Source organism: Sphaeramia orbicularis, chromosome 7 (assembly GCF_902148855.1).
Source record: "Sphaeramia orbicularis chromosome 7, fSphaOr1.1, whole genome shotgun sequence".
Taxonomy (NCBI): Eukaryota; Metazoa; Chordata; class Actinopteri; order Kurtiformes; family Apogonidae; genus Sphaeramia; species Sphaeramia orbicularis.
The window spans coordinates 38,037,749-38,062,440 of record NC_043963.1 but is presented as its reverse complement, the minus strand read 5'-3'; the positions used below and the strand labels follow the sequence as shown (position 1 = coordinate 38,062,440).

The 24,692-nt window shown below is 36.9% G+C and overlaps 2 protein-coding genes across 4 annotated transcripts; both read right to left on the bottom strand.

Moving 5' to 3' along the window:
- Window positions 1-4,238: 4,238 nt before the first annotated feature.
- atxn7l2b (ataxin 7-like 2b) lies at window positions 4,239-11,415 on the bottom strand. 3 transcript variants are annotated; one of them, XM_030139579.1, is made up of 10 exons: window positions 11,293-11,415; window positions 10,607-10,678; window positions 10,204-10,510; window positions 9,329-9,570; window positions 9,110-9,165; window positions 8,731-8,942; window positions 8,019-8,193; window positions 7,421-7,542; window positions 6,145-6,877; window positions 4,239-4,558 (listed from the first exon to the last, which is right to left on the bottom strand). In XM_030139579.1, the coding sequence occupies exons 1-9, from the start codon at window positions 11,387-11,389 to the stop codon at window positions 6,148-6,150; spliced, it is 2,013 nt and encodes a 670-aa protein (XP_029995439.1). In that variant the 5' UTR covers window positions 11,390-11,415; the 3' UTR covers window positions 4,239-4,558; window positions 6,145-6,147. The 3 variants fall into 3 exon arrangements, with proteins under 3 accessions (XP_029995439.1, XP_029995440.1, XP_029995442.1); XM_030139580.1 differs by having other exon boundaries at window positions 9,332-9,570; XM_030139582.1 differs by having other exon boundaries at window positions 10,607-10,663.
- Window positions 11,416-12,611: 1,196 nt separating this feature from the next.
- sypl2b (synaptophysin-like 2b) lies at window positions 12,612-16,587 on the bottom strand. The gene is made up of 6 exons (XM_030139892.1): window positions 16,426-16,587; window positions 16,202-16,279; window positions 15,481-15,599; window positions 15,197-15,401; window positions 14,295-14,486; window positions 12,612-13,988 (listed from the first exon to the last, which is right to left on the bottom strand). Exons 1-6 carry the CDS (start codon window positions 16,441-16,443, stop codon window positions 13,866-13,868), a joined length of 735 nt encoding a protein of 244 aa, XP_029995752.1. The 5' UTR covers window positions 16,444-16,587; the 3' UTR covers window positions 12,612-13,865.
- Window positions 16,588-24,692: the final 8,105 nt, after the last annotated feature.

Sequence of the window (24,692 nt, the reverse complement as noted above, 5' to 3'; positions counted from 1 at the left end):
TTAAATTTATAGTCACTTTAGTTGTCAGTTGTCATGTTGAGATGTACACATTTCTGGATAAAAGGTATATACACAAATTCAGAATATTTTCTTGAAATTGGCTAGATATTCACAGTTGCTGTGTGCACTGCAGCAGCTCCTGTGTGGGTGAGAAAAGGAAGTCACACTTATTGGAGAGGTGGTGTGTGAATCATTCCACTCTATCACACATAGGAATACCAGGTGGAGAACTAGACAGCAGCAAAAATAACACAAGACATACTTAAATAAAGCCACAATTAGCACAGACTGGGTGCAGTTGGCCAAGAATCTGTCCCATTTTATAGGTACAAACTGGTTTTCCCTCTAGAACAGACATATTAGATTAATAACATAGAGGTGAATATATGCTTCTCCCTGCTTTGTCAAAGCGGGATCGATCAGAAACTCCTCAGGTTTTTAGGTTTTGGACAGTGAAGGCAGCACGAGACAGCTGTAAATATTAACAGGATCTGATACAGATAAAACCTAAACCCACGCATGGTTGTTAGCAGATACTAAACAGTGAACTCACAGTCAAACCCAAGTTAAATACGCTGTAGCTAATGGAGGGTGGGGGTCTTCTGAAAATACAGGTAACACTTCTGTACAGAGAAAACTAAGTGCTAAGACTTCCTAACACAGAGGAGAATAGTGGCTTTGTACTCTCCAAAGCAAATCTGCCTTCCTATATATATCTATATATACAGTATATATATGTAAAACTCACTTTTCTGTGTTGAGTATTGGTTAGTTGTGTACTGATATGTTCAAAAGTGTACTGACTGTATTCTTGTATAATCTAATGTCGTTGATCATTTTGCATTTTGTCTGCTGCTGTGCTACTGTCAGTTGTTTCAACCCTTAAGTCTTGACATAAATGTTTATTTTTTAAGTGGGGGTGGGTTTAGTATTTTATAGAAAGAGGATGTATTTTACATTTGATTCTGCTGGAGATTTAAGTTAAAGAGAAAATATATTGAGCATGAATCAAAAAGTGCAAAGCAAGAACGTTGGAACATCATCCCAACAGGCAGTGAGTACGTAGCCACCAGTTATTTCCAGTCAGTATTTGACTCTGCTCTTAAAGCCATAATGAATTTCTTGAGAAAGCACAGCTCTTCATCACTGGTGGCTACTTCAGGAGACTTTGAGATGACTCGTGAGTGACGCTGAACAAGTGGGCAAGCAGAGTTTTAGGTCTGAAAGTTCTTCTGTAGTTTATGGCCATTATTCGGATTTAACATCCTGCCTTTGAGAAAGTCAAATAATTTTTAACAAAAGGCATGGGATAGAAGGAAACTTTGATATTTGCCATGTTAAACTACTGGAATCCTAAAACAGAAGAGGATTTGAATGTATCTGGAGACAGAGGGTAAATACATTTACTCAGGACTTTATCCGTTTTTAGCTGCAATGTAATAAGTTGTGAAAACATATTAAAGATTTTCATATTGGCAGCATTTATAAAATAACACCTTCAGTTCTGAGGTCTTAGCAGATGCCAGGCAGGTGTAGAAAGCTCAGTTCTCACTGACTGGGAGTGGGTGCAGTCTTTAATTGCCTGATGCATCTCCAATCAGTTCAGGAACTATCTAGTAGCAATTATGGAAAGGTCTTACATCCTTCAGGTTCGGACTAAAAGGTCGCTTCAACTTCAGTGTGCTACTTTAAGTGTCCACAAACTATGAGAGTGGAGCTTCTAACAGCATAAAAGCTATGAGTTTATTGACCGCTGCTCCACAGATGAGCATGTTGGTCTCTGCCATAAAATGTGAAAGGTCTTACAGCTAAAGAGGAATGGCTTTGCATGGTTCGCTTAAGAGCTTTTCTGACTGCAGGATAGATGCAACCCAGTAGGCATTAAGAAAATATCATTTGAGTTAATAAAAAATCAAGACTCATACTTTGAATTGTCTCATTCTTTACTGGTTTCTCTCACTTATTCCATCTATACCAGGGGTGCAAAACATATTTTATTCCAGGGGCCACAATCAGCCCAATTTAATCTCAATGGAAAAATAATAGGATAATAGCCTATAAATAATGACAATAATTGTTTTAGTGCAATAAAAAACATTAAATTATGAAAATATTTACATTTATAATCTATCCAAACAAAAAAATGTGAATAACTGGAAAAAATTTAAATTCTGTAAGAAAGATAAGTGCAATTTTAACAATGTTATACCTCAATTTATACATGTGCATTACACACAATGTTACTCAAACACTTGGTAACAGGCAAATTATTATTAACATTTTGGAGTTTGGAACTAAAGTAAGAACAATTTCTACAATATTATATCTCAGCTTATTATTAACACAACTTACACATCACAGTGGATCTACGAATGGACAAAACATTTAGTAACAGGTACAATATTGTTCAAATTGCACTTCATTTTCTTTAGACATTTGAGGTTGTTCATATTTGTTAATGTTATTCACATTTTATTGTTAAAGGACAGTTTGTAAATGTAAATATTCTCATAGTGTAATGTTATTTTTGCCATAATAAACCAAGAGGAAACTGTGTAGTCATTATTTATAGGTTATCATGCTGTTATTTTACTTAAGATCATGTTGTTCTGTATGTGAAACCTGAACTAAAATGAGTTTGACACCCTTAACTGTTAATATCTTCAGTGTAATATTTTGCACTTCGCAAATTCCTCTCGCAGGCCAGATAGGAACCTTTGGCAAGCCACTAATCTACATGAACATGTTTTTCCCCCTGCGAATCCCTGGAGTTGATCTATCACATAGATGTGTAACATACTTTGTCAAAATAGTCAATTCAAAATTAGCATTATTGTATATTTTATTTCTCCATGCATTTATTTCCTTGGTCAGTAATGGACTCAACATTTGGTAACTTATAACCTTGGATATTTAGAACCACATAATCCTAAAACCATAGAACCTTAAACTGAAGAACACCTTGGCACATGAATGTACCTCTACACAAGACAACAGATTTTCATGCTGAACTGACCTGAGACATAAGAGTTTATTTAAACAACTGTCATGATCACAACATCACACATCTACCATGTCAGGGGTGTCAAACATACAGCCCATGGACCAAAACCAGCCCACTAAAGGGTTCAATCCAACCCGTGGGATGAATTTATGAAATGCATTGAAAATATTATCAATCAAGGATGTTAAAATCATTGTAGTTCAGACTCCACATACAGACTAATGTGATCTCGAAGTGGGTCAGATCAACAAAATACTATTACAATAACCTATAAATGATGACAAGTCCAAATTTGTCTGTTTTAGTTTTAAAAAATTAAATTATATGAAAATGTTTACATTTACAAACTATCCTTTCAAACAAAATGTGAAGACCCTGAACAAACATGAACGGTTCTCAGATGTCTTAAGAGAAGTGAGTGTAATTTGAACAATATTCTGCCTTTTACTTAATGTTTTGTGTATTTGTAGATCCACTGTGATCTGTAAGTTGTAATGCACATGTGTAAATGATAAACTGAGGCAGAATATTGTTAAAATTACACTTATTTTTCATAAGAAATGTCAGGATGTTCATATTATTCACATTTTGAAACAATACCCTGTAGGTGTGAATATTTTCACAATGTAATTTTACTTTTTTCCCTCTAAAAGATATGCAAAACTTTGGAGTTGACATTATTTATAGGCTATCATTTTACTTGAGACCATGTATGGCTGTATGTGGCCCTTGAACTAAAATGAGTTTGACACCCCTGCACTATGTTGACCAATAGCACACATTGATTTAATGACGGTAGAGGTACAAGGTTCAGCAAGTTAATCGTATGCCGCCATCTAGTGGTGAAATAATGTAGTGCACTGTGTAAGAGTTTGTGCAACCAGATGAGTATCTATAAAAATTGCCATCTTAATTATACATACATTATTAAATGTTACTGTACTATTATTTTTACTCAATGATAGATAAATTACCCTGTTAACCAGTTTAAGGATGGGGAATTAGCTAAACCTTCCTTAGACTGTAACGTTAGATGGCGTCATCTGGTGCTTAAAAATTTTAAATAATAAATCTTCATTACATTCTCAAAACACCCAGCTTTATAGCCTAACAATATCACCCTGAATAAACACATTCATGACCTACATATACAGTACATGAGCACACTGCACTGTTAAAAAAAGGCTATAGGTTTTAGATGCACTGTATGGATAAAATAGCAATACAATAGACATTGTTAGAAATATTCAAGTTTTTTATTGTTTTGCCATGGAATCAATACATTTTTGTTTTAGCAGCATAATGAGTACATCGAGGTATTTCTCTGCTCTTACACAGGTTATCAACTGAGACAATTCATCAGGTATAAAAATAGGAAAATTAGACATTTCGCAATAATACATACAGTAATATGCAAACAATACTTCAGTAATTCCTCATGTCGGTGCATAAAAATATGAACAGATAAATACATGTGAATAGAAACATACACACATCCATACACTCACACTGTGCCGGCAGCACCTGGTCTTTAAGGCTGGCCTTGTGTGTTATCTGTAAAGATGACAGATAAAACTCATTAGTCATTTACAAACGCATCCATAACCTGTAGAAATAATAACATTAACAATCAGGTTCTGATCAAGAATGCATAGGCCAGGTGATTGATAACACCAGTGAGTTACTGTGATTGACAGATGACAGACATCAGCCTTTGTGCACTTGGGTCACTTGGAGTATACTGTTGATAACTCCATGGACACAGGAGTCGTCTGTGGCTCTGTGACAATGTGTTGGTGGATTATTCAACAATCTGAGATCATGTCATGGATGTTGTAAATGTCCAGATGTTGTCCACTTTCTCAGAAACGGCTTTTTACCTTCAAACCTCCCACTTAAAAAAGGTGTTACATGTAATATTTCTAATTTCAAATATTTAAAAAATGACCTAAAATTATCATTAGAAGGTTTAGAATAAAAAGGTCTGAAGTTAAGTCAAAGATACCAGTGTGCTGGATTTTAGAGCTATTTAGCTGCATGTATTATTAAAGATAGCCCAATTAATTTATGTGACCACTAGAGGGAGTAGTGAGTCACTATGTTGGTCTTTCATGGTGACGAAAACTAGCACCACAGTGCCTTTGACCAAAGCATCAGAAAGAGATGAGATGGGATGAGAACCACTAAGAAACAAATTTCAGAGTCAAAGAAAATAACAAAGTGATAAAAGCTAGAAGTATTGTTGTCGTTTTCACCACTGGACACAGCTGTAAATGAAAAAAAATGGAGTTTGATGATGAAATCAGAGCGTTTCTTCTACAAGAGTGAGTTTGATTATGAAGCTCATGAAGGAATACAGTTACTATGTGATGTTTTTATCTTTGCTGTGTTGCTGTTTGTTGATCCACGGTGTGACAGTTCAGACCTTGTTTGTTAAATTCCAAACAGATCTTCAGTGCAGATATTGACAACACAAACTGTACAGAAAACAGAGGTGATTTGCAAACAATGCACTTACACTTCTGAGTCCTTAGTGGTTTTGGCAGCCGTAGGTGTGCTCTGGTTCTGGGAGTTTCGAAAATCAAGTCTATATACCGTATGACCCTGATAATCATTCAAGGTGTTGAACTGCATCTGACTGTAGAGAGGATGTACCCATGTACTTGGGCATGAGAAAGCTCACCTCCAAGAATATTAGAAACCCAACGTCACACCCCTTACACAGAGCAGAAACTAACAATAATTTTTTGAATTATCAACTCATTCTTTATTCTTGTCTCAATTAATCATTTAAAACTTTAGTCTACATTGTATATAAATTGCTAAGAAATGCCAATAACTTCAATGTAATTGCCCAGAGCTCAATAAAACTTCTTCAATTTGCTAGTTTTGACCAAATAGTTATTTCATTGTAAGGCAAAGGAAATACAACAAACAAATACAACACATTACCAGTGTGAAACTGGGAAATGATATTTTGGCTTGAAAAACAAAAACACACTGTAATGACAAACCTGTTAAAAATTTCCATTGACTAAAAAAATGTATTTATTGTTCCAGCTTTTAATCCTTGTAGTATAGTTACAGTAGTACAGCATAGTTGGATTTTTGCATCTTTTTAAACAAATATGGATACTCACTCTTCAGGGGTCTGATCTCTTCTCCTGACCCCATGCCAGCACATCACTGATGCTCTCTTTCTCCCAGGAGAGGAGGCTGGAGCAGGAGGGGGAGGATGAGCGCTGACACTTGGACATCCTGGGGGCTGGTGATTGATTGCTGCTCTTTCGCTTCTGAATGTGACCTCTCTGGTCAAAGCTTCCAACATTCTGCTGAATCCCTGGAGGTCTTGCTCGGCTGCTGTGTGGAGGCTGGTGAACCAGAGAGTGTAGAGCAGACTTCTCCAAACAGGATGAGTGTCTCTCTGATGGTTGTAGTGGCAGTGGAGGGCATGACTTCTTTGAGAAGGTACCATTTACTGATACGCGAGATGAAGGCTGGACCTTCTCACTGATGTGGTGATCCCTGATATGTTTGGAGGGTTTGTCCTCAGTGCTGTGAGACAGTTTGGTAGATCTTTGTGCAGTTTTTGTATTTTGCATAAGCTCCACCTTCCCCAGCCGAGCCTTAGTAGCTTGCCCAACAGGACTGCGCTCATGGCCCAGGCCAAAGCTCACAGAGCTGGTGGAAGAAGGTGGTTTGGTACTGTGAGGGTTGGAGCAACTGTTTTTGGTTTCAAGTTTTCCAAGTGAGGTAGACTCAAGGCTAAGGGAACCAGATGGATTAGGTCTGGTACTGGTCCTGACAGGTGAGCCTAGTGTTGAAGGTGTGGGATGATGTGACCTGAGACCCGTTGACACTTGAGGCATTCTCCTGTGAGTTAAAGGAAACATTATGCAGCTAATTAGCCTCCTGTATCTCATACAAATGGCAGTGATCATTCCTGAAATATGTTCACTTACCCTGATGTTTTTCTGGTGGATCAGTTGAAGCCACATTCAGTTTTAAGTTAACTTAATCCAGTAGCTGATTCCTAGTCTGTCTGCTTTTGGGTCTCAAAATTGGCTTGATGTGATGTTTGGTGACAGGCCTTTAAATGGACTTCCTTTGTGTTGTTTAAGTACTGACACACTCAGCTGCTTTTCCTACTGTCCTTGCATCACTTTATAAAGTTATTAAATCAAGTCCAAGCATTTCATCTGGCATTTCATTGGCTAAGGAGGTGCAAATAACTTGAAGCACTGTAAGAAAACCAGGCTTCAAACAAATAGTAATCCATGGTCACAAAAACCAGGACTGTCTATTAGTGGATTAGGAGTCAGTGTCCATTAAAAGGGCAGACTCTGGATCCTGGCAGAACATCTCTCAACACACCGAGCAACTCTTTCTGTCAAAGTACACAGTAGTGCTACTCACTTCCATAAGTGTGTGTTGACATGCTGCTCCAACATGGCACTGAGGGCAAACCGCAGGTGGTGCAAACGGCGGTCGAAGGTGAAGATGCTACATCCAAATGTGCGGCATCCAAAAGTGCATAGCTACAAAGGAGAAACTAGTTCATCCACAGGCATTCACAATACACTGTTTCTAATAAACATGTATTTCTATTCCTGATAAGTGTTTTTAATTACATTAATTACAGAGCACAACAACAAATCAGTTGTCCTTCCTTCTTGGAAATATGAATCCTCTTTAAAATGTTTATGTCAAAAAACTTCTTTATGTATTATTTATTTTAAGCTCATTTAAAATATTGCAGCTGCTTAAATAATTTTTCTTAAAATACTGCACAGGTTAAATGTCTTGCACTCCCAAAAATCCACTGATGAGAAGCAAAACATTGACAAAATCTCAAGAAAATCAAGCTCACACTTAAATGATGAACTTAATAATAATCTTCTCTGACTCTAAAAACATTCATACAGAAGAACTGCTAAACAGGTCTAATTTGGACCTAGGATTGAGATCTGACTTTAGTGGTGGCTGCTGTGCTTCTGTATGTTTTTGTGCTTACCCCCATAGGTTTGGGGTGCCAGGACGTGGCAGGTAACTCAGTGGCCTCCTCCTGCTCATCCTCACTCTCCTCACTGGAGAATAGGCTCTGATTGAATGGATAGGGTGGCTGTACTTTGACCTCTACAGTGTTGTCACCATCATCCTCTGGAAAGTTTTCTGATGCATCCCTTGACCTGTTGTGTGAAACAACCAAAAATAAATCTACAAATGAACACAGGAACAGCAGCTTCTTGTATTCTTCTATAGCAATTTCAGTTTTATATCAGGTTTAATTTACAAAAAAAACTGTAATTAAATGTATTATATCATATTAATGTGTATTTCCTGTTATTCTCAATGTCTTAATGCCTTTAAATCCGTGTAATGTGCCTTTGTAGGGAAAATTTAACTGTGTTGGCGCTGCTAACAACTCAGAAAATAAAAATGAGATGGAATACACACTGTATTTTTGTTAAACGGTCGGATGTAAAGAACGTAAAAGTAAAGAGCAGCTGAAGCAGTAAATTAAATCTAATGGAACAAAGCATAAAGTAGAATAAAAATGGAAAAAAGTTCTTCAAAATTTTTCTTGAGTACAGTACTTTGGTAAATGGATTTATGGCATGCATTACTCTACTATATCAAAATCACAATATATACATTTAGAGAGAGATATCTGTGGTAGATATCTATACAACTGCAACTACAGCAGCAACAGTTGCAATCCATACCTGAGAATGTTGTAGTTACTGTTAAAGCTGTATTTACTGCATCGAGATGTTATTTTTTCATCAAAAGCGTCCAAAAGCTGCTCTGTGCCTTTCGATTTCATAGGAAGCTGTTCCAGATCTTGACTTGCTGAGGCTGTTCGCTGCTCTGCTGATGCCTGGTCAGAGGTTTTACTCCTACCCAGCACTCTCTGTTGCTGTGGGATGGAGTCCAACTGTAAAGAAAGAGCAGCACAAGAGATAAAGGAAACACTTTTACATCCTATCACAACGTAAAATAAGCAGTTCTTTCCACATAGCTTTAAAAGTGTAACCTCTAATATGTAAAATAATAGGGTAAAGGTCCTAATAGGATCATAACAGGACACTTTCAGCTACAAACCTTTTTCTTTTCCAGATCCAGACCTCCACATTGTTTGTTCAGTTCACATTCTTTCTCTGTGGGAAAGAAAGAAAACACAGCAGTCAATCAGTAGCAGCAGAACACAGACAGTTGCTATAATCCTGAATAGAGAGCACAGACCAGCATGTGTTAAATTACCTTAGACAAAATACCCTGTATTACTGCCTACAAAATATGCCCAATACACAGCAGACTTACTGTTGATGTTTTTGTAAATGCGGCTGTAGGTTCTCGTTCCCCGCAGAGAACTGTTAGGCTCACTTGCTTGTCCTGCTGTGGACTTTTGCACACAAGGTCTTTCTGATGAGGAGGAAGAGGAGGAACAGTGGCCAGACAGCAGGGGCTCTGAGAGCCATGGCTGAGCCCTGAGTCGAGGTGCAGAGGAGGACGGGGGTACAGGGGAAGGTTTCTCCTGAGGGAACTTTTCCGCTGGAGGTAAACTGTGGGGGCAGAGGGAAGAACTAACATCAAGACAAACTGAAAAGTGTATTTAATGCCAACTCTAACCATAAAGATATAAAGCTCTTTTAAAGCATAGTATGTAGCATAATGTATGCATTTGTTCTGTTGATGTTTTATATTTAATTCATAAACGGTCACTTTCAATGTATTGTTTTCTGGGACAATGGAGTTAAATTAACAATTTATGTTGTAAATTTTCAGTTTACAGATAGATAGATAGATAACTGTCATTCCAGGACACAGGCAAAATAAACAGTACACTAGAATGAAATTTCATTGCATGACTCAAACGCAGTATAAAAAATAAATACAGTTGTCAAATATTCAGTCTCAAAAATAAAAAATGCTGTGTGCATTCCATAAAAAAGTCTGTTTTAAAATTCTAAAATTTATATTTTTTTACACATATATTCAGTTATGTACACCTTAAGTAAAGCTGAAATTGTTCCTCCATACAATTAAGAAATACTTTAATGCCACACTAGACCCCGCTCCAACAAAAATGCAAATGAATGAACACTGTACATTTAAGCTAATGAGCAAGTTTGCTCTATTTGTACAGTGACAAAAAATGATGTAGTGTTGAGTTGAAGCAATATTTCAAACCGTACCTTACTGCCTCCTTCTGGGTCTTTGTAGACCTGTGCTGATTGGATGAAGATCGGACACTGGTCTCCAGACATTTACTCTCCTTCAGCCTCTCTCGGGGCAAGGAGGATGTCACATTTGAAGGTGATCGACCAAGTCGCTGCTGCTGTGACGTTAAGGTGTAGGGCTGGCCACACATCTTAGTGACAGCACTGTGATGCTTTTCACAGTGTTCCTCAAATGCCTGAGGCTTCACCACCTTACCACAGTGACTGCACACTACCAAAAAGAAGTCATCATGTGCTGGACAGTGGCCATATATGGCCATATCTATGGAGAAACACACAAAAGACAAGGAAAAGTCAGATCCACCTATCAGTCAGACATTATCTGATAAATGTAAGTGTAAATGTAGTGTATCTTCACCTTCTTTGCTGAGGGTCATGGTTTCAGAGTGGTTTCTGTCATACTTGCTGCTGTCTTCTACATTAGAAAAAGCTGAAAGCAAAACAAAAAAATCGCATGAGTAATTCGTGCAAATATGCTTTTCTACCCCCTTTCGAAAAGCAGGTTCATTGTCACGTCTAAATATTTGTTGAGTAAAACGCGAAAACGGCCTTTCACATTACTGTCGGATTTGAGGAGCTTTACAAACAATAACCGAAACATACATGAAATACACAGTTCAAGAGGCTCAGCCCGTGTTCTAGCTGTTCTGCTCTGTGGTGCTAATGTTGGCTGTTACTGTTAGCGGGATAAATCCTCCTTAAGTAGTGGTGTTGTTGTTGTTGATGTTGTGTTTAATGAGACGGTGGCGGACACAGACTAACGTTACCGTTAACTCTACCTGTCCTCAGGTGAGCCGTTTACGGTGCCTTTATTAGTTGTAGTGTTTGCCTCTACATTGCTGATAGTTGAATTAAACCAGAATTCGTCTGTGCTTTTGTGTTTGGTGCCGGTTAACACAGTTAGAAAACCCTCTCTGCACTAGGACCCAGCGGGTCTTTTGTTTGGGTTGAGCTCGATGTCGCTGTGTGTACCAGAATTAAATCACAGGACATGGACACAATGACATGATAGTAACCAGGTCCAGGGCGGGGAGTGTGACTCACCGTCAGATGATTGAATATTCACTCTATCTACCCAGCAACTCCAGTTTAATCCAACAAAATCATCGAGATTAGGATTTCGCCGATCGACAGCGGCCATTGCTGCTCCTGCGCGTTCACGAATAACACCGTCGACTGTTCACGCGCACGACATCCGCGTCGAGACGCTCGTGTCCGTGACAACCGGTGTGGAAATAATTCATGAACACATTAAAACGACAAAAGCTAGAGAAATTTATTTGGAAAAACTGCATTTTCACTTTATCCAGCCAAATTATAGGGAAACAAATGATGCAGACGAAATGTGTTGCCGTAAAAATGGATCAAATTCTACATTTAGATGCAGAGTAGGATGGAGGAACGAAGATTAGATTCATAAACAGATTTATTTTTTTTTCATTTAAAATGGGTAGGAATTAATGCATTTGAAATAAGTTTTATATTCATGAACGTTAATGGTCAAAATTGTCAGTGTAAAATTATACCAGCTCAAAACAAGAAGGACTCATCACTTTATGGATTTTTTTTTTAGTTCAGTGGCTTATCCCTCATTGTTTCGCATTCCATCACACAAAGTAAATTATGTTAAAAGTAAGATATAGCAATGCACATAGACTCAAACAATCATGTAATAAAAAGTCAATTAGATATTTGTCATACACTTGTCTTACCCATTCATCCAGAGCATGTTTCAGGTTAGAAAGTAGCCGTGATTTTCTAATACATACATATATATATATATATATATATATATATATATATATATATATATATATATATATATATATATATATATATATTTTTTTTTTTTTTTTTTTTTTTTTTTTTTTTTTAAATTATGTCTTTGGTTTGGGTAAAGTATGTAATGCAATGGCATATATTTATGTAGACTACTGAAGAATCATATTACAGCATCCTTTTCAGAAGACTGGGTCACAGATTTAGTTTAGCTCATGAATAAATTTGCCGATCAGAAGAGGGACAAAAGTAATATACTGTTAACTTCCACTTAAAAGTATATACTGGGTCTCAACATCTACCATACTTGTATAGTTGTTAATAACATGCTTAAGATGGAAGCTGTTATTTGTCTAACATCTCTTCAAAATTTCTAGTTTCTCTACTGAAGATAATATTGTCATATAATAAAACAAATTCACTCATACACAAAGAATGTAGGTTTCTTGCCAAAGTCTATATAAACTCAAATGAACAGAGCTTTACAGTGTGAAAGACATGAAGTGTGGATGGATATTATGAGATCACCTTGCGGGTAATTATTATTTGATATGCAGTCTAATAAATACCAGTCAAGCAAAAAATCAGGCATAACAAATGCAGCGCTTTGTTTTATTAATGCACATTTTATGTCCACACAGTACCTTCCTTTGTCTTATTAAGGGCTCTCCAGTCTCATACATGTTTACATTTTTATCATCACAAGTTATGAAATGTAAATAAAGCAAGGCTACATGTCAACTGAAGAAGGAAAAGACAGTCATGGCAGCAACAAAGAATAACAACTAGCTTTCCCTTATAAAAAGTGGAGGTAGAAGCTAGACCAAAGCAAAAAAAAAAAAAAAAAGTCAGCAAATAAGTAACAAGTTAGTCATCAGTCAGAAACATGTTAAAAACAGCAACTTCCATCGAACAAAGGATAAACAGAACTCTAGGAATTCTTTAGTACTTCCCTAAAAATATTTTATTTAGACATCCCCAAGATGTAGGCAAAAAGCCAAAAAATGTATTATTTCATGCAACTATCTAAAGATTGTTTAATTTTATATGCAACAGCCTCAAAAAGTAGGTAGGAGGTTCTATCAAAGAAAGCACAAAAGAAAACACAAATTAGGATTAAATAAATTGCTTTGATTCAGAAATAATCTCACATCGGCAACTGAATACCATTCTTCCAAATCTGATCTAACATGTAATTGATTAATCCAATTAATTAATTAATTAATGGCATTTTCTGATATAGTTTTAGGATTGGGCTAAAAATAAGTGTCTAAAGTATATATAAACTAATTAAAACATTTATTTCAAGTATTTGACTTTTACTAGGTATTATATAATTTGTACACCCAATAACCCTGAGTTTTTTCAGACATTGCTAATATCAGAACCACATGAACACACTGTTAACAGGGTGACTCTAGTGATGCTGCTTTATGATGCAAGTACGACCACTTTGTACCGTGTACGTCTGCAGGACCATATGAGATAAGATTCATTTGACTTTGGATATCTGGGTAGAAATATGTTAAAAATATGCAAACTTAACATCCATCAATAACATTTTGACTTCTACAATTCCCTAAATGCGGATCAGTCTAAATACTCCATCCAGTTTTAGTACCATCTGTTCCAGTTTTAGTACTTCAGAAATACAAAACGTATTTGACACAACACAACCTTATATGTAGAAAAAACAGCAAAAAGTAACAGTCAGTTTTAGAAAGTACACTTTGAAATCTGCATTGTTTTTTGTTTTTTTTCATATTCATCAATTAGTATCAAATGCTTCATTCAATAAAACTAACGGTTAGACACTTTGAGAAGAGGAAGCTGCAGAGTTACGATGGTCTAACTCCCGCCTCTGCATCTGCAGGCTGATTGGCCGATTTGTGGAACGGTGTTTCCTTGTAAATGAACCAGCAGTTTCCACCCCACAGGATGAGGTTGAGAAAACCAAAAATCTGCCACATAAAAACACATGATTGACATTCTCAGAGTCAAGTCAATTGTACATATTAATTCAAGTATCCCTATGATTTAAATTCAGTTTTATATATGTCTGAAAGTGCACAGCATCTATACACAATGATGAAAAAGTCATTGAATGAAAAATGGTCATGTCTCAACTTGCCCCAAGGGACCACAGCATAAGATCTATTTAACAGGAAACATGTAAATATGCAAATGAAAAAGCTAGGCACGACATGATGATGATATGAATAGTTATGTTGGGGATTCACAGGGAGCTAAAAATGGATTTAACTTACCACTGATGCGTTGAGTCGGCCCATGTGAGGCATAGCACCTGGGGTGCATTTGTTGGCACTATCCTTACAAACAGCAAGAAGAGACACAATGGTTGTAGGACTGGTGGCCCACTTCACATCAGTCAAGCCTTTAGCCCAAGCAGAGGATGACACCAACCACAGAAAGGCAAAGGTCGCAGTCACCAGCAGATCCTGGGTCCAACACAGAAAAAGTTTCAAGTACAAAAACCCATCACACTTCCAGTCCACACCAGTAGTTTGACAAAAGGAGTATTGTTGGACACGGACTAGCAAGTGCAGTTTGTTCTAGTTGCTCATAGTCACACCCCTTCTACTGTTTAATTTGCACAACTCTGTTAAATGAACTTCCTCTGACCTCCTGGTGGATTCCAACATGATGTGAACATGAAAACTTGGAACCCACATTTTTACCACAAAACACAAAAAATGCTCACAAGTTAAGTTCAGTATTATCTGAATTGCAATACAGCCAAGTGGGAACACTTTAATAACTGGAAATAATAATGGATTAGATATATATAGCGCTTTTGATTTGTATTGTTCTGTTCCTCAATTTCCTGAGGGCTCTGGCAAAAGGATCAAAAAGTTTTATCTAATGTAATGTAATGTAAGGTAATCTTTTCTATTTTGCATTCTCAAAGCACTTACATTGGATCCATTATTCATTCACTCCACATTCACACAATGGAAACATGGCTGACAATCTGCACCAAATGGCCCCTCTGACCACCACCAAACATTCATACGCATTCATACACCAGTGTGAGTAGCACTGGAGGCAAGGTGGGTGAAGTGTGTTGCCCAAGGACACAAACGCACATGACTGGGACTGAGCGGTATTGGACGACCTACTCTATCACCCCAAATATAGAGAAACATACCACGACTGGGCCACGGTTGGATCCTCTATACACGTGCTGGTAACCCAAGTAAATGACAAGAGTTGCTGTGCTGTAGAGGAAGGCAAACACTCCAATACAGACGTAAAACTCAGCCGAGGATGAATGGTTTCCAGTCAGGTAGAACTTAGAGGTGGTAGTCTTATTGATCACACAGTCAGGTACCTCATAGGGATGCGCCATCAACCTGTTTAACAAACACATTTTAATTAGGCTTTGATCATCCTACAAACAAACAATTAATGCACGTCTCTGTCCACACACACCTAAATGGGTACGCAAAGGCTGCTTGTATTTCTGTGGCGGTTGTGCCATGGCACTGGATGTTGACATGGGTGGAGCCGGAGTAACCTCCAGTTGTAGCGAAGGCAAATATGGCAAAAACCTGAAGCCACAGACACAAGATAAGACAGGGATGTGACACGTTGACATATACAGTTACATCTTCAGGACAGAGCACTGACAGAACACGTTTGCATACACTTCCCCTATTTTTCATTCAGCACAGGAAATGGTTTCTTCATCACAGGATGACATATGTGTGTGTAGAGTTAACAGTTTTTGGCATGTCCTTAAGAAATGCAGCAGAAAGTAGTAAATTCAAGAAAAATTATCCCATGCTTTGTTGCTTCTTATAAAATAGAAGCAACACACAAAAAAAAATGTCTATGCTTCATTTAACATGAGGACATATTAGCTGTCAATTTGGTAGATTGCTAATATGCTAGCTAATCAATTACTATGCATGTCTGATACATACAGACAGATAAACACGCTTCTATTTGTATGCATGCCATGTTTACAACGGTGTTACTGCTCAAAAGTTTAGTCCCACAGTTTACCCTTGGCATTCAGTATGTCACAAGACGAACAACATAATCAATTTGTAAGGTATTTTTGAGCTGAGGATGGACAACTTATGCGTAAAGCTAACCACTAAACGACGTATGATTAAAAAAAATAAAAGAAGGAGACTGAGAAACTTACCCATTCCAGCAAACGGATAAAGGCAAGGGGCTCTTTGAGAGGTCCCAGGTCAAGTGTAAACCCCGATGTGAGCACTTTCTGACAAGAGATGAACGAGTAAGTATGAGACAAACACTAGTGACCGTTACTCAGCTGACACACATAACGGATAGGTGTGTTTCTAGACTGCGGAGGCGCATTATACGACATAAAATCCGTTTTGGCTGTAGTTTTAAAGCTGTTACCTGTGCTACGGACTCCATCCTCAATCCAGACAGCTAAGACCCGTTGGAATTGTCTGATTTGTCCAACTTCCTGGATGTTTTGCAGCTCTTTCGATGTTCCTCGGACTTGAAAACTTTTCTCCAACTTCAGCGGATCCCAGTGGGTGACACGTGATCACTGATGTTAGGGCGTCGCGAGGGGCGCTGGTGGGACAGAGAAAAGTGAAAGTAAAATAAAAGCAGTTCTGCAGACCATACATGAACCCAGGAGTGTCCAACTCATTTTAGTTCAGGGGCCACATACCACATACAGCCTAATATGGTTTTAAGTGGGCCGGACCAGTAAAATAATATAAATAGTAGGATAAGAACTTTTGAGTGAAAAAAGTAAAATTCCATAATGAAAATGTTTACATCTATGAATTGTACTCGAACATAACATGAACAAATATGAACAACCTGATAATTCTTTAGTGAAATCAGTGCAATGTTAACAATATTATGCCTTAGTTTATCATTTATACATGTTAACCTCAACTTAGAGATCACTGTGGATGTACAAATACACAAAATGTCAAATAACTGGCAGGATATTATTAAAATTCCACATACTTCTCTTAAGAGATTTCAGGTTATTCACATTTTTTTTTTTTTTTTTTTTTTTTATAAAAGACTAGTCTGTAAATGTGAACATTTTTGTGCAATTTTACTTTTTTCCACACTAAAACAATGAGAAAAATGTACAGTTTTCATTATTTTTAGGTTATTATGATTGTATTTTACTGGTCTGATCCACTTTAGATTGAATTGACCTAAAATAATTGTTAATATCTTCAGTGTCATTTTTGCTTTTCACAGATTAATCCTAGGGGCCAGAGTGAACCCTTTTGCAGGCTGGATTTGGCCCCCAGGCCACATGTTTGATACCTGTGCATTAACCTGTGCATCACTCCTGTCATATAATATAGAGTACATTTATTTATTTTAATAAATTATGGTGTGTGAAGTACATGCATGAAGAACAAAGTGAGAGACGGTTAGCCTGAGTGAATACAGGGAATTAATAGTAATTAATCTATCTATCTATCTATCTATCTATCTATCTATCTATCTATCTATCTATCTATCTATCTATCTATCTATCTATCTATCTATCTATCTATCTATCTATCTATCTATCTATCTATCTGTCTGTCTGTCTGTCTGTCTGTCTGTCTGTCTGTCTGTCTGTCTGTCTGTCTGTCTGTCTGTCTGCCTATCTATCTATCTATCTATCTATCTATCTATCTATCTATCTATCTATCTATCTATCTATCTATCTATCTATCTATCTATCTATCTATCTATCTATCTATCTATGCTAGTTTACCCAGTTCTTGTACTAGTTATTGTTATCATTATAATTATAATTATCACTATGGTTGTTATTGTTACAACTGATATTTTCCTCTGAGGGTCTTTGCCACCTGTTTTTTTCTTTTTTTCTCTCCCTCCTTTTCTCTTCCCCCTTTCTTCTCCTTCCCCCTTGTTTCTTTCTGTTGGGCTCCTCATCAAAATGTGGTTCAATAAAACCCAAAATAAAGACAGTGGAATATCAAGGGGAGCCTCATATACTTTATGAAGTTCCCCTTGGTAAAGCAAATTGGTTCCATTCAACAAGGCAGCCTGACCATCATCGTGCTGTTATGATGCTGGACAAAACAAGTTAAAAAATAAATAAATAAATAAATAAAAAAGAAAGAAATACTAATATTATTTTTGAGCCCCACCACTTCAGTGCTGCAAACTATGCCAACCCTACAAATATAACACTGTCCAGGAATGGCTTAATATTCTGCTTGCGATAGATTTTACCATTTCATGCAAGATTCATGAGCCATTGTTTACATTTTGTTTTGTGAAAATGTGTCTGTCAATTTGTCTATCAAGTTGATATGTTGTATATAAATAGTTCTGTATTATGTATTATCTCTCCTGTGTCATGTACTGTTCAAGTGTATTTTATCCCATAAAGGCCCAAAGATCCACTATCAAACAAAATCATCAATCATATATTAATCATAATCATATATTTTACTGAAAAAGCCACTTTTCCTTGTGTTTTCTCTGTTTTTGATATAATAGCCCTCAACTTTACTCTGAGCTTTTTTTGAACATCTACATGACCAGTAAATACAGGAATGTACATGATTGACACTGAAAAAAAGCAAAATACAGAGGATAATGTTCTACTAAATGGTGATAAAGCCCTTAAAGGTTAAATAAAGAGAAAGAATTCATTTGGGAACTGCCATAAAAGTAGTGCTGGGTCTTTATGGGTTAATGTGTCCTCTCCTGCTGAGGGACCACAGATGCAAATGAACAAATTTGCAAATTAATGCAAATGATGCAAATGAAGCTAACTCTGGCTCAACACGATGATGTGTGCATGGCAACCGTTAGATAAAATAAAACACTAAACTAAACTAATAATATTTTCAATGATGAATGTATTCGATTTTTTTTTTTACATTCATTTACAAATACAAAAAATATGGTTTTATTTTTTTGGGTGATTGAAATACATTTCATTCCCTTTGCCTTTTTCTCTTCTCTCATATGCTTCTTTGTCATCATGTGTATTGCTGCTAGTGGTGCTGTCCATTAATCCTCCACTTTCACTCTTCTCCTTAGCAGAACTGTGTCACCTGGACATGGTGGACGCTGACTGGATTTTATCCTTTTTTTGCCAAAAAATAAAACAAACCTAATGCAAAGAAGCAAATATGTTCATTAGTTCTTTTGTGAAACACACGTTCTTTTATGGTGATGGGTTGATAAGTTTCATTAAAAAAAAAATTAAAAAAAAAGGACTAATCTTGTGCTACTTTGTAGAGTAGGCTGTTAGAATTGTCATCACTTTTCTCCCCCTCACAGTGTCCCTGAGTGAATATCCAATCCAATCAAACTTTATTTATAAAGCACTTTAAATATATATATAAAGTATATGTATATGTAAGTATATGTATATATATATATATATATATATATATATATATATATATATATATATATATGTATATATATATATATATATGTATATTTAAAGAATATAGAATGATGAGGAATGTGTTACCAAGCAGGAGGCAAAGAGGAGGATCAAAGAGGAGATTTATGGTGTGCTGTGACGACTCCCTTTCAGTGAGCAGCTGAAAGTCGTAGTAGTAGTAGTAGTCGTAATAGTAGCAGTAGTGGTCATAGTAATAGTAGTAGTAGTAGTAGTAGTAGTAGTAGTAGTAGTAAAATGCATGAGGGACTAACTGATTTAACATCAAAGACCTAAATAGCAGACCAACCAACCAAAAGCCTATTTATCTAAAATATTGAATACTTTTTGAAACACTAATCTTAACAATGCTACTATAAATTATTCAGATTAAATGCAGTTTCTTAGCGTTTTGATGTTCATAGGCTCCGTAATGAACATGAAAACACCATAATCTTCTGCAACATTCATTCATCACTAAAACCCATGCAGTTTGATAAATGGCTGTGACTGCAAATTCTTGTTTTTACATTCAGTTAATGATATATTTTGCTGAAAAAGTCACTTTTCTTCAATTTTCTCTGTTTTGATAGAATACCCTTTGAGTTTGCTTTAACCCTCAAAGACCTTAACAGCCACCATGGAATGTAGAAAGACTGTAATTTTCTGCAACACTGACTCACTAGTAGAACCCATGTAGTTTGACAAATGACAGTGGCTGTCAACACTTGATTGCAATGTGCAGTTAATTATGTACTTTGCTGAAAAAGTCACTTTCCCTCAGTTTTCTCTTAGCTTTAATGATCAGTGAATTAAATATTGGAAAAAATCAGATTTTCACCAAAAAATTAAAAATGCAAAATATTATAATGAATCATACATCGCTTAGGAAAGGTTGAATGAAGGGACAAAGTAATCTGTAGGATGCAATAACAATAAATGTGTCTTGAGGGTTAAGCTTTATTAACATTGAGTTGATGAGTAGGTTAAATATAGGAAAATATCTGATTTTCAGTGAAAAATATAAATAGCTGATTATATATTAATACAAATGTAGATAATATATTAACGTTTTGGTGAGGCATATCTAAAGAGGTTAGAGAAAAACTGGAATACAAGATTTGTTGAGGTTAGTTTCAGATGCTCTCTATCAAAAGGGACAGAGCTATTGTTCATAAGGAGGATCAGGTCCTTTGAGAGAACAGAAGAACAAGAGGCTGCAAATCAGGCTGGAATTCTACCCAGGCCACTGTGAGAAGGAAAACAGCCCTGTAAAAAAATAAGAGACCACTGTAAAATTATCACTTTATCTGATTTTATCATTTATAGGTATGTGTTTGAGTAAAATGAAAATTTTTGTTTTATTCTCTAAACTACTGACATTTCTCCCAAATTCCAAATAAAAATATTGTTATTTATAGCATGTATTTGCAGAACATGACACATGGTCAAAATAACAAAAAGATGCAGGTGTTTTCAGACCTCAAATAATGCAAAGAAAACCAGTTCATATTCATTTCTAAACAACACAATACTAGTGTTGTAACTTGGGAAAAGTTTAGACATCAATATTTGGTGGAATAAACCTGATTTTCAGTGACAGCTTTCACGTGTCCTGTGTCTCCACTATTGCTGTTGGATGACTTTATGCAGCTCCTGCATAGAAATTCAAACACCTCAGCAATGTTTGACAGCTTGTGACCATCCATGTTCCTCCAGAAGTTTTCAAAGTGGGTTCAGGTCTGGAGATTGGGCTGGACATGACAGGGTCTTCAACTGGTGGTCTGACATCCACACCTTTATTGACCTAACAGAGGCCAGGAGCATTGTCCTGATAGAAAAACCAGTCCTCAGAGTTTGGAAACATTGTCAGAGCAGAAGTCCAGTAGTTTTCAATGGTTATTTCTTGATTCCAATTACTTTTGCAGTACTAATAGCACTGTTTTTGTCTATTGTAAGAAGATAGTGATGGCCCGAGTAGTGGTGTTTATACTTCTCCTTCTTAAATAAGACATGGATCAGGTGTTTATTCAGTAGAATAAGGTGTGTTTGTGTTGGACTTCAACAGACACAGGAATGGAATGGCTGTCATACATGCAGATATGCTGATTTCAGAAGAAACTGCAGCGGCCTCTGTTTTTTCCACAGTTGTATATGGGGTGCAGTCCACCAGGTGAGCCACTAGGGTGCCACATCAGTTGGTAAAATGACAGAATATGCAGTCCATTTGAAAGTATGTTCTAGAAATCTAAAATGAAGTTATTTTATGAATACAAGAAATGTCAAAACTGAACTCTCAAAATGCAACAACAGAACAGATCCTGGTTCTTAAACAATGGTTGTCTGCCTTGACCAGCTGGGGTTAAAGATAGAGGGTAGAGGGTTAAAGGAAGAGAAAGAGAGAGGAGAAAGAGAGAGAGAGAGAGAGAGAGAGAGAGAGAGAGAGAGAGAGAGAGAGGAGAGAGAGAGAGAGAGAGAGGGAGAGAGAGAGAGAGAGAGAGAGAGAGAGAGAGAGAGAGAGTAATTTGGGGAAGGGGGACACATATGGATGCACAGCAAACTGAACTAGAACTGTTAAAAACTTAAACAGCTGTGCTAGTTTAATTACCAATAATTAGAACACATGTCCATAACTGTTAATACTACTGCAGTAAATACAAGTATTAACATTGGATATACCACTACTGCAACTGTTAGTACCAAGTCACTATATAACAAACACTATCACACCATATGGATAAATGAGTGATGACAGTGAAGGTAGATGAAAAGCAGGACCACAGCAGCAGGTCCAGAGAAGATCCAGGAAAAAACCTGTGAGGACATAAAGCACAGAGACTGCAGGGAAGAAGTCAGGTCAGTAACATATATTTGCTGGGACGTGAATAGAGAAGAAGAAGAGGAGAGAGGGGGTCAGAGAAGAGGAGGTAGTTCCTGATGTTTAAAGGGGTTATAATGAACTAGACTCTCGACAGCAAGGGGAAGCAACGTACAAAAACACATTTAGCACTAACAAATAAATGCTGTATCCATATCAGTCAGTCAGTTATGTGTGGGGCTCATTGTTTACACACATCTATAAAATGGTATCATCAAGTTTTTATCTTCAAATTAAAACTTCTGAGACTGTGTTTTGTAAATTTTCATGTCCTGTTTTTAGTCAGAAAACAGCCACGGTAAAACCACAAATCACCTCAGTTTTCTTATTGTGTGTTTAAATTGAACAATTTGGTTTGTGTTGTTAAATTTCTGAACTAAATCTGTTTTTGTCCAACAAGGTCAGAACTGTCACTGTTTAGTCTGAACTGTGGATCAACAAACATTGAAGTCAGTGAAGATAAAAACATCACATAACTTTATACCTTCATAAGCCTCAGAATCAAACTCATCTGTGTAGACGAAACATTTCTATTTCAACATCAAACTCCATTGTTTTCATTTAGAGCTGTGTCCAGTGGAGAAACTAACAACAGTGTGTCTAGCTTTTATCACTTTCTCACTTTATTTGACTCTGAAAGTTGTTATTCAGCAGAGCTTATCCATCTCATCACTTTCTGACGCTTTGGTCAAAGGCTCCATGACATTTTCCGTGATCATCATTTGACTCACTCACCTCAAAATGACTCACTACTTCCTCTTTTGGTCACATACATTTGCCCAGACTATGGGTATGAATATATTCAATGCATATCTCTGCAATACTATACACTTGCATCTTTGGCTTAACTTCAGACAGCTTAATTCTAAATACAATGATAAATGTGGGTCATTTTTGATCATTTGAAAGTAGAAATACTACATGTCACTCTGATTTAGAAATGGACTGAAATTAAAATTTGTTTACAGTTTCTCAAAAGTGGGTGAATGGGCTACAGTGGTGCAGTGGATAGCACTCGTGCCTCACAGCAAGAAGGTCCTGGGTTCTGACTGCGTGGGTTCTCTCCAGGTACCCCGGCTTCCTCCCACCATTCAAAGACATGCACTGATAGGTTAATCAGTTAATCTAAATTGCCCATAGGTGTGAATGTGAGAGTGACTGTTTGTCTCTATATGTCAGCCCTGCGATGAACTGGTGACATGTCCAGGGTGTACTCCACCTTTTGCCCATAAGTAGCTGGGAGAGAATCCAGCAACCCCCATGATCCTAGTGAGGATGAAACAAGTTCAGATAATGAAGGAATAAAGTGGATTTCATTCATATTTTGTGTAAATAGATGTAATCAAGAAAGAACTAATCTATGTTAAGGGTCTGTCTGTTTTGGTGAAAAACATAATCCATTACATTGTATGTTTTAGATTCAAAAGTCTATCTGAGCTCAAGTAAAGATGTACAAACAAGTCCTCGATATGAGGGGAGGACAACTTATTTTCTGAGCATAAACAAAATATGCCATTCATGTCAGTCAGACTGAAGGCTTTCTTTTTCATACAGTGTATTTGTTCCTTTTCAGTTTATTACTTTCTGTCTGCCAGAGGGATTATGGAAAAACTGCACCAGTTTTGATGAAAATTGAACTGGCAGGACATGGACCAATGACAAGTGCATTACATTTTGGAGCAAATGCAAAGGGTTGAGACTAGAATTGTTTTTTCTCATTAAAATTGGAGCACTTTGTACAAACTTTGTGTTTGTAGTTTAATAATGTTGTCAGATGAGAAGCAGAGCGGACACTGGCCTTGGTGGAGGACTATGTCTCTAAGTGCCCAATTGGTTCACTCATATTTCTGTTCAAATATGAGACATAAATAAAGTATAAGATGACAGTGTCCATCTGTAAAGTTTAAAGACACTCTGGATGGTAACAGAACTTAATTTTCACTAGAGGTCACCATTTCCACTAACACTGTATGAGCATTATCAAACTGAACCTGTTTCAACTACAAGCATGTGCTTCAAATGACTCAGGCTGAACTCATTTACATAGTTTATGTAATGCAAATTAATTTTCTTGGCTTTAGTTGGGTTGATGCTCATTGCATTCTGGAATATGCAGTGTAAAAGAGGACAGGAGGATTCTGCTGAAAGGCGCAGTTCTCTCAACAGGACACATCTCGAAGGAATAAGAGTGGCTTTGTTCTCCACCTTTTAATAGTTGCCCGGGCTGGCATGGGGGAGGGGCTGCGTCTGCATTGTACAGTCTCTTTGTGGAGGAATGCTGCTCCACAGATCAAATTGTTTGGGTTTCTTGGTGAATTTAAATCAAAGAATACAAAGGGATCAAATAACATAAGTGGAGATAATTCATGATGCCATGGGGTATAT

What these genes read in the sequence shown, in the direction of transcription:
- sypl2b (XM_030139892.1), bottom strand. An exon ending in GCCTTTGCGTACCCATTTAG is followed by an intron (nt 15,402 to 15,480) that starts GTGTGTGTGGAC and finishes TTTGTTAAACAG; the next exon opens with GTTGATGGCGCATCCCTATG. An exon ending in GCCGACTCAACGCATCAGTG is followed by an intron (nt 13,989 to 14,294) that starts GTAAGTTAAATC and finishes TTTATGTGGCAG; the next exon opens with ATTTTTGGTTTTCTCAACCT.
- atxn7l2b (XM_030139579.1), bottom strand. Translation starts at nt 11,389, where the DNA reads ATGGCCGCTGTCGATCGGCGAAATCCTAATCTCGATGATTTTGTTGGA. An exon ending in CATGACCCTCAGCAAAGAAG is followed by an intron (nt 10,511 to 10,606) that starts GTGAAGATACAC and finishes GTTTCTCCATAG; the next exon opens with ATATGGCCATATATGGCCAC. An exon ending in AGTAACTACAACATTCTCAG is followed by an intron (nt 8,194 to 8,730) that starts GTATGGATTGCA and finishes TTCACACAACAG; the next exon opens with GTCAAGGGATGCATCAGAAA.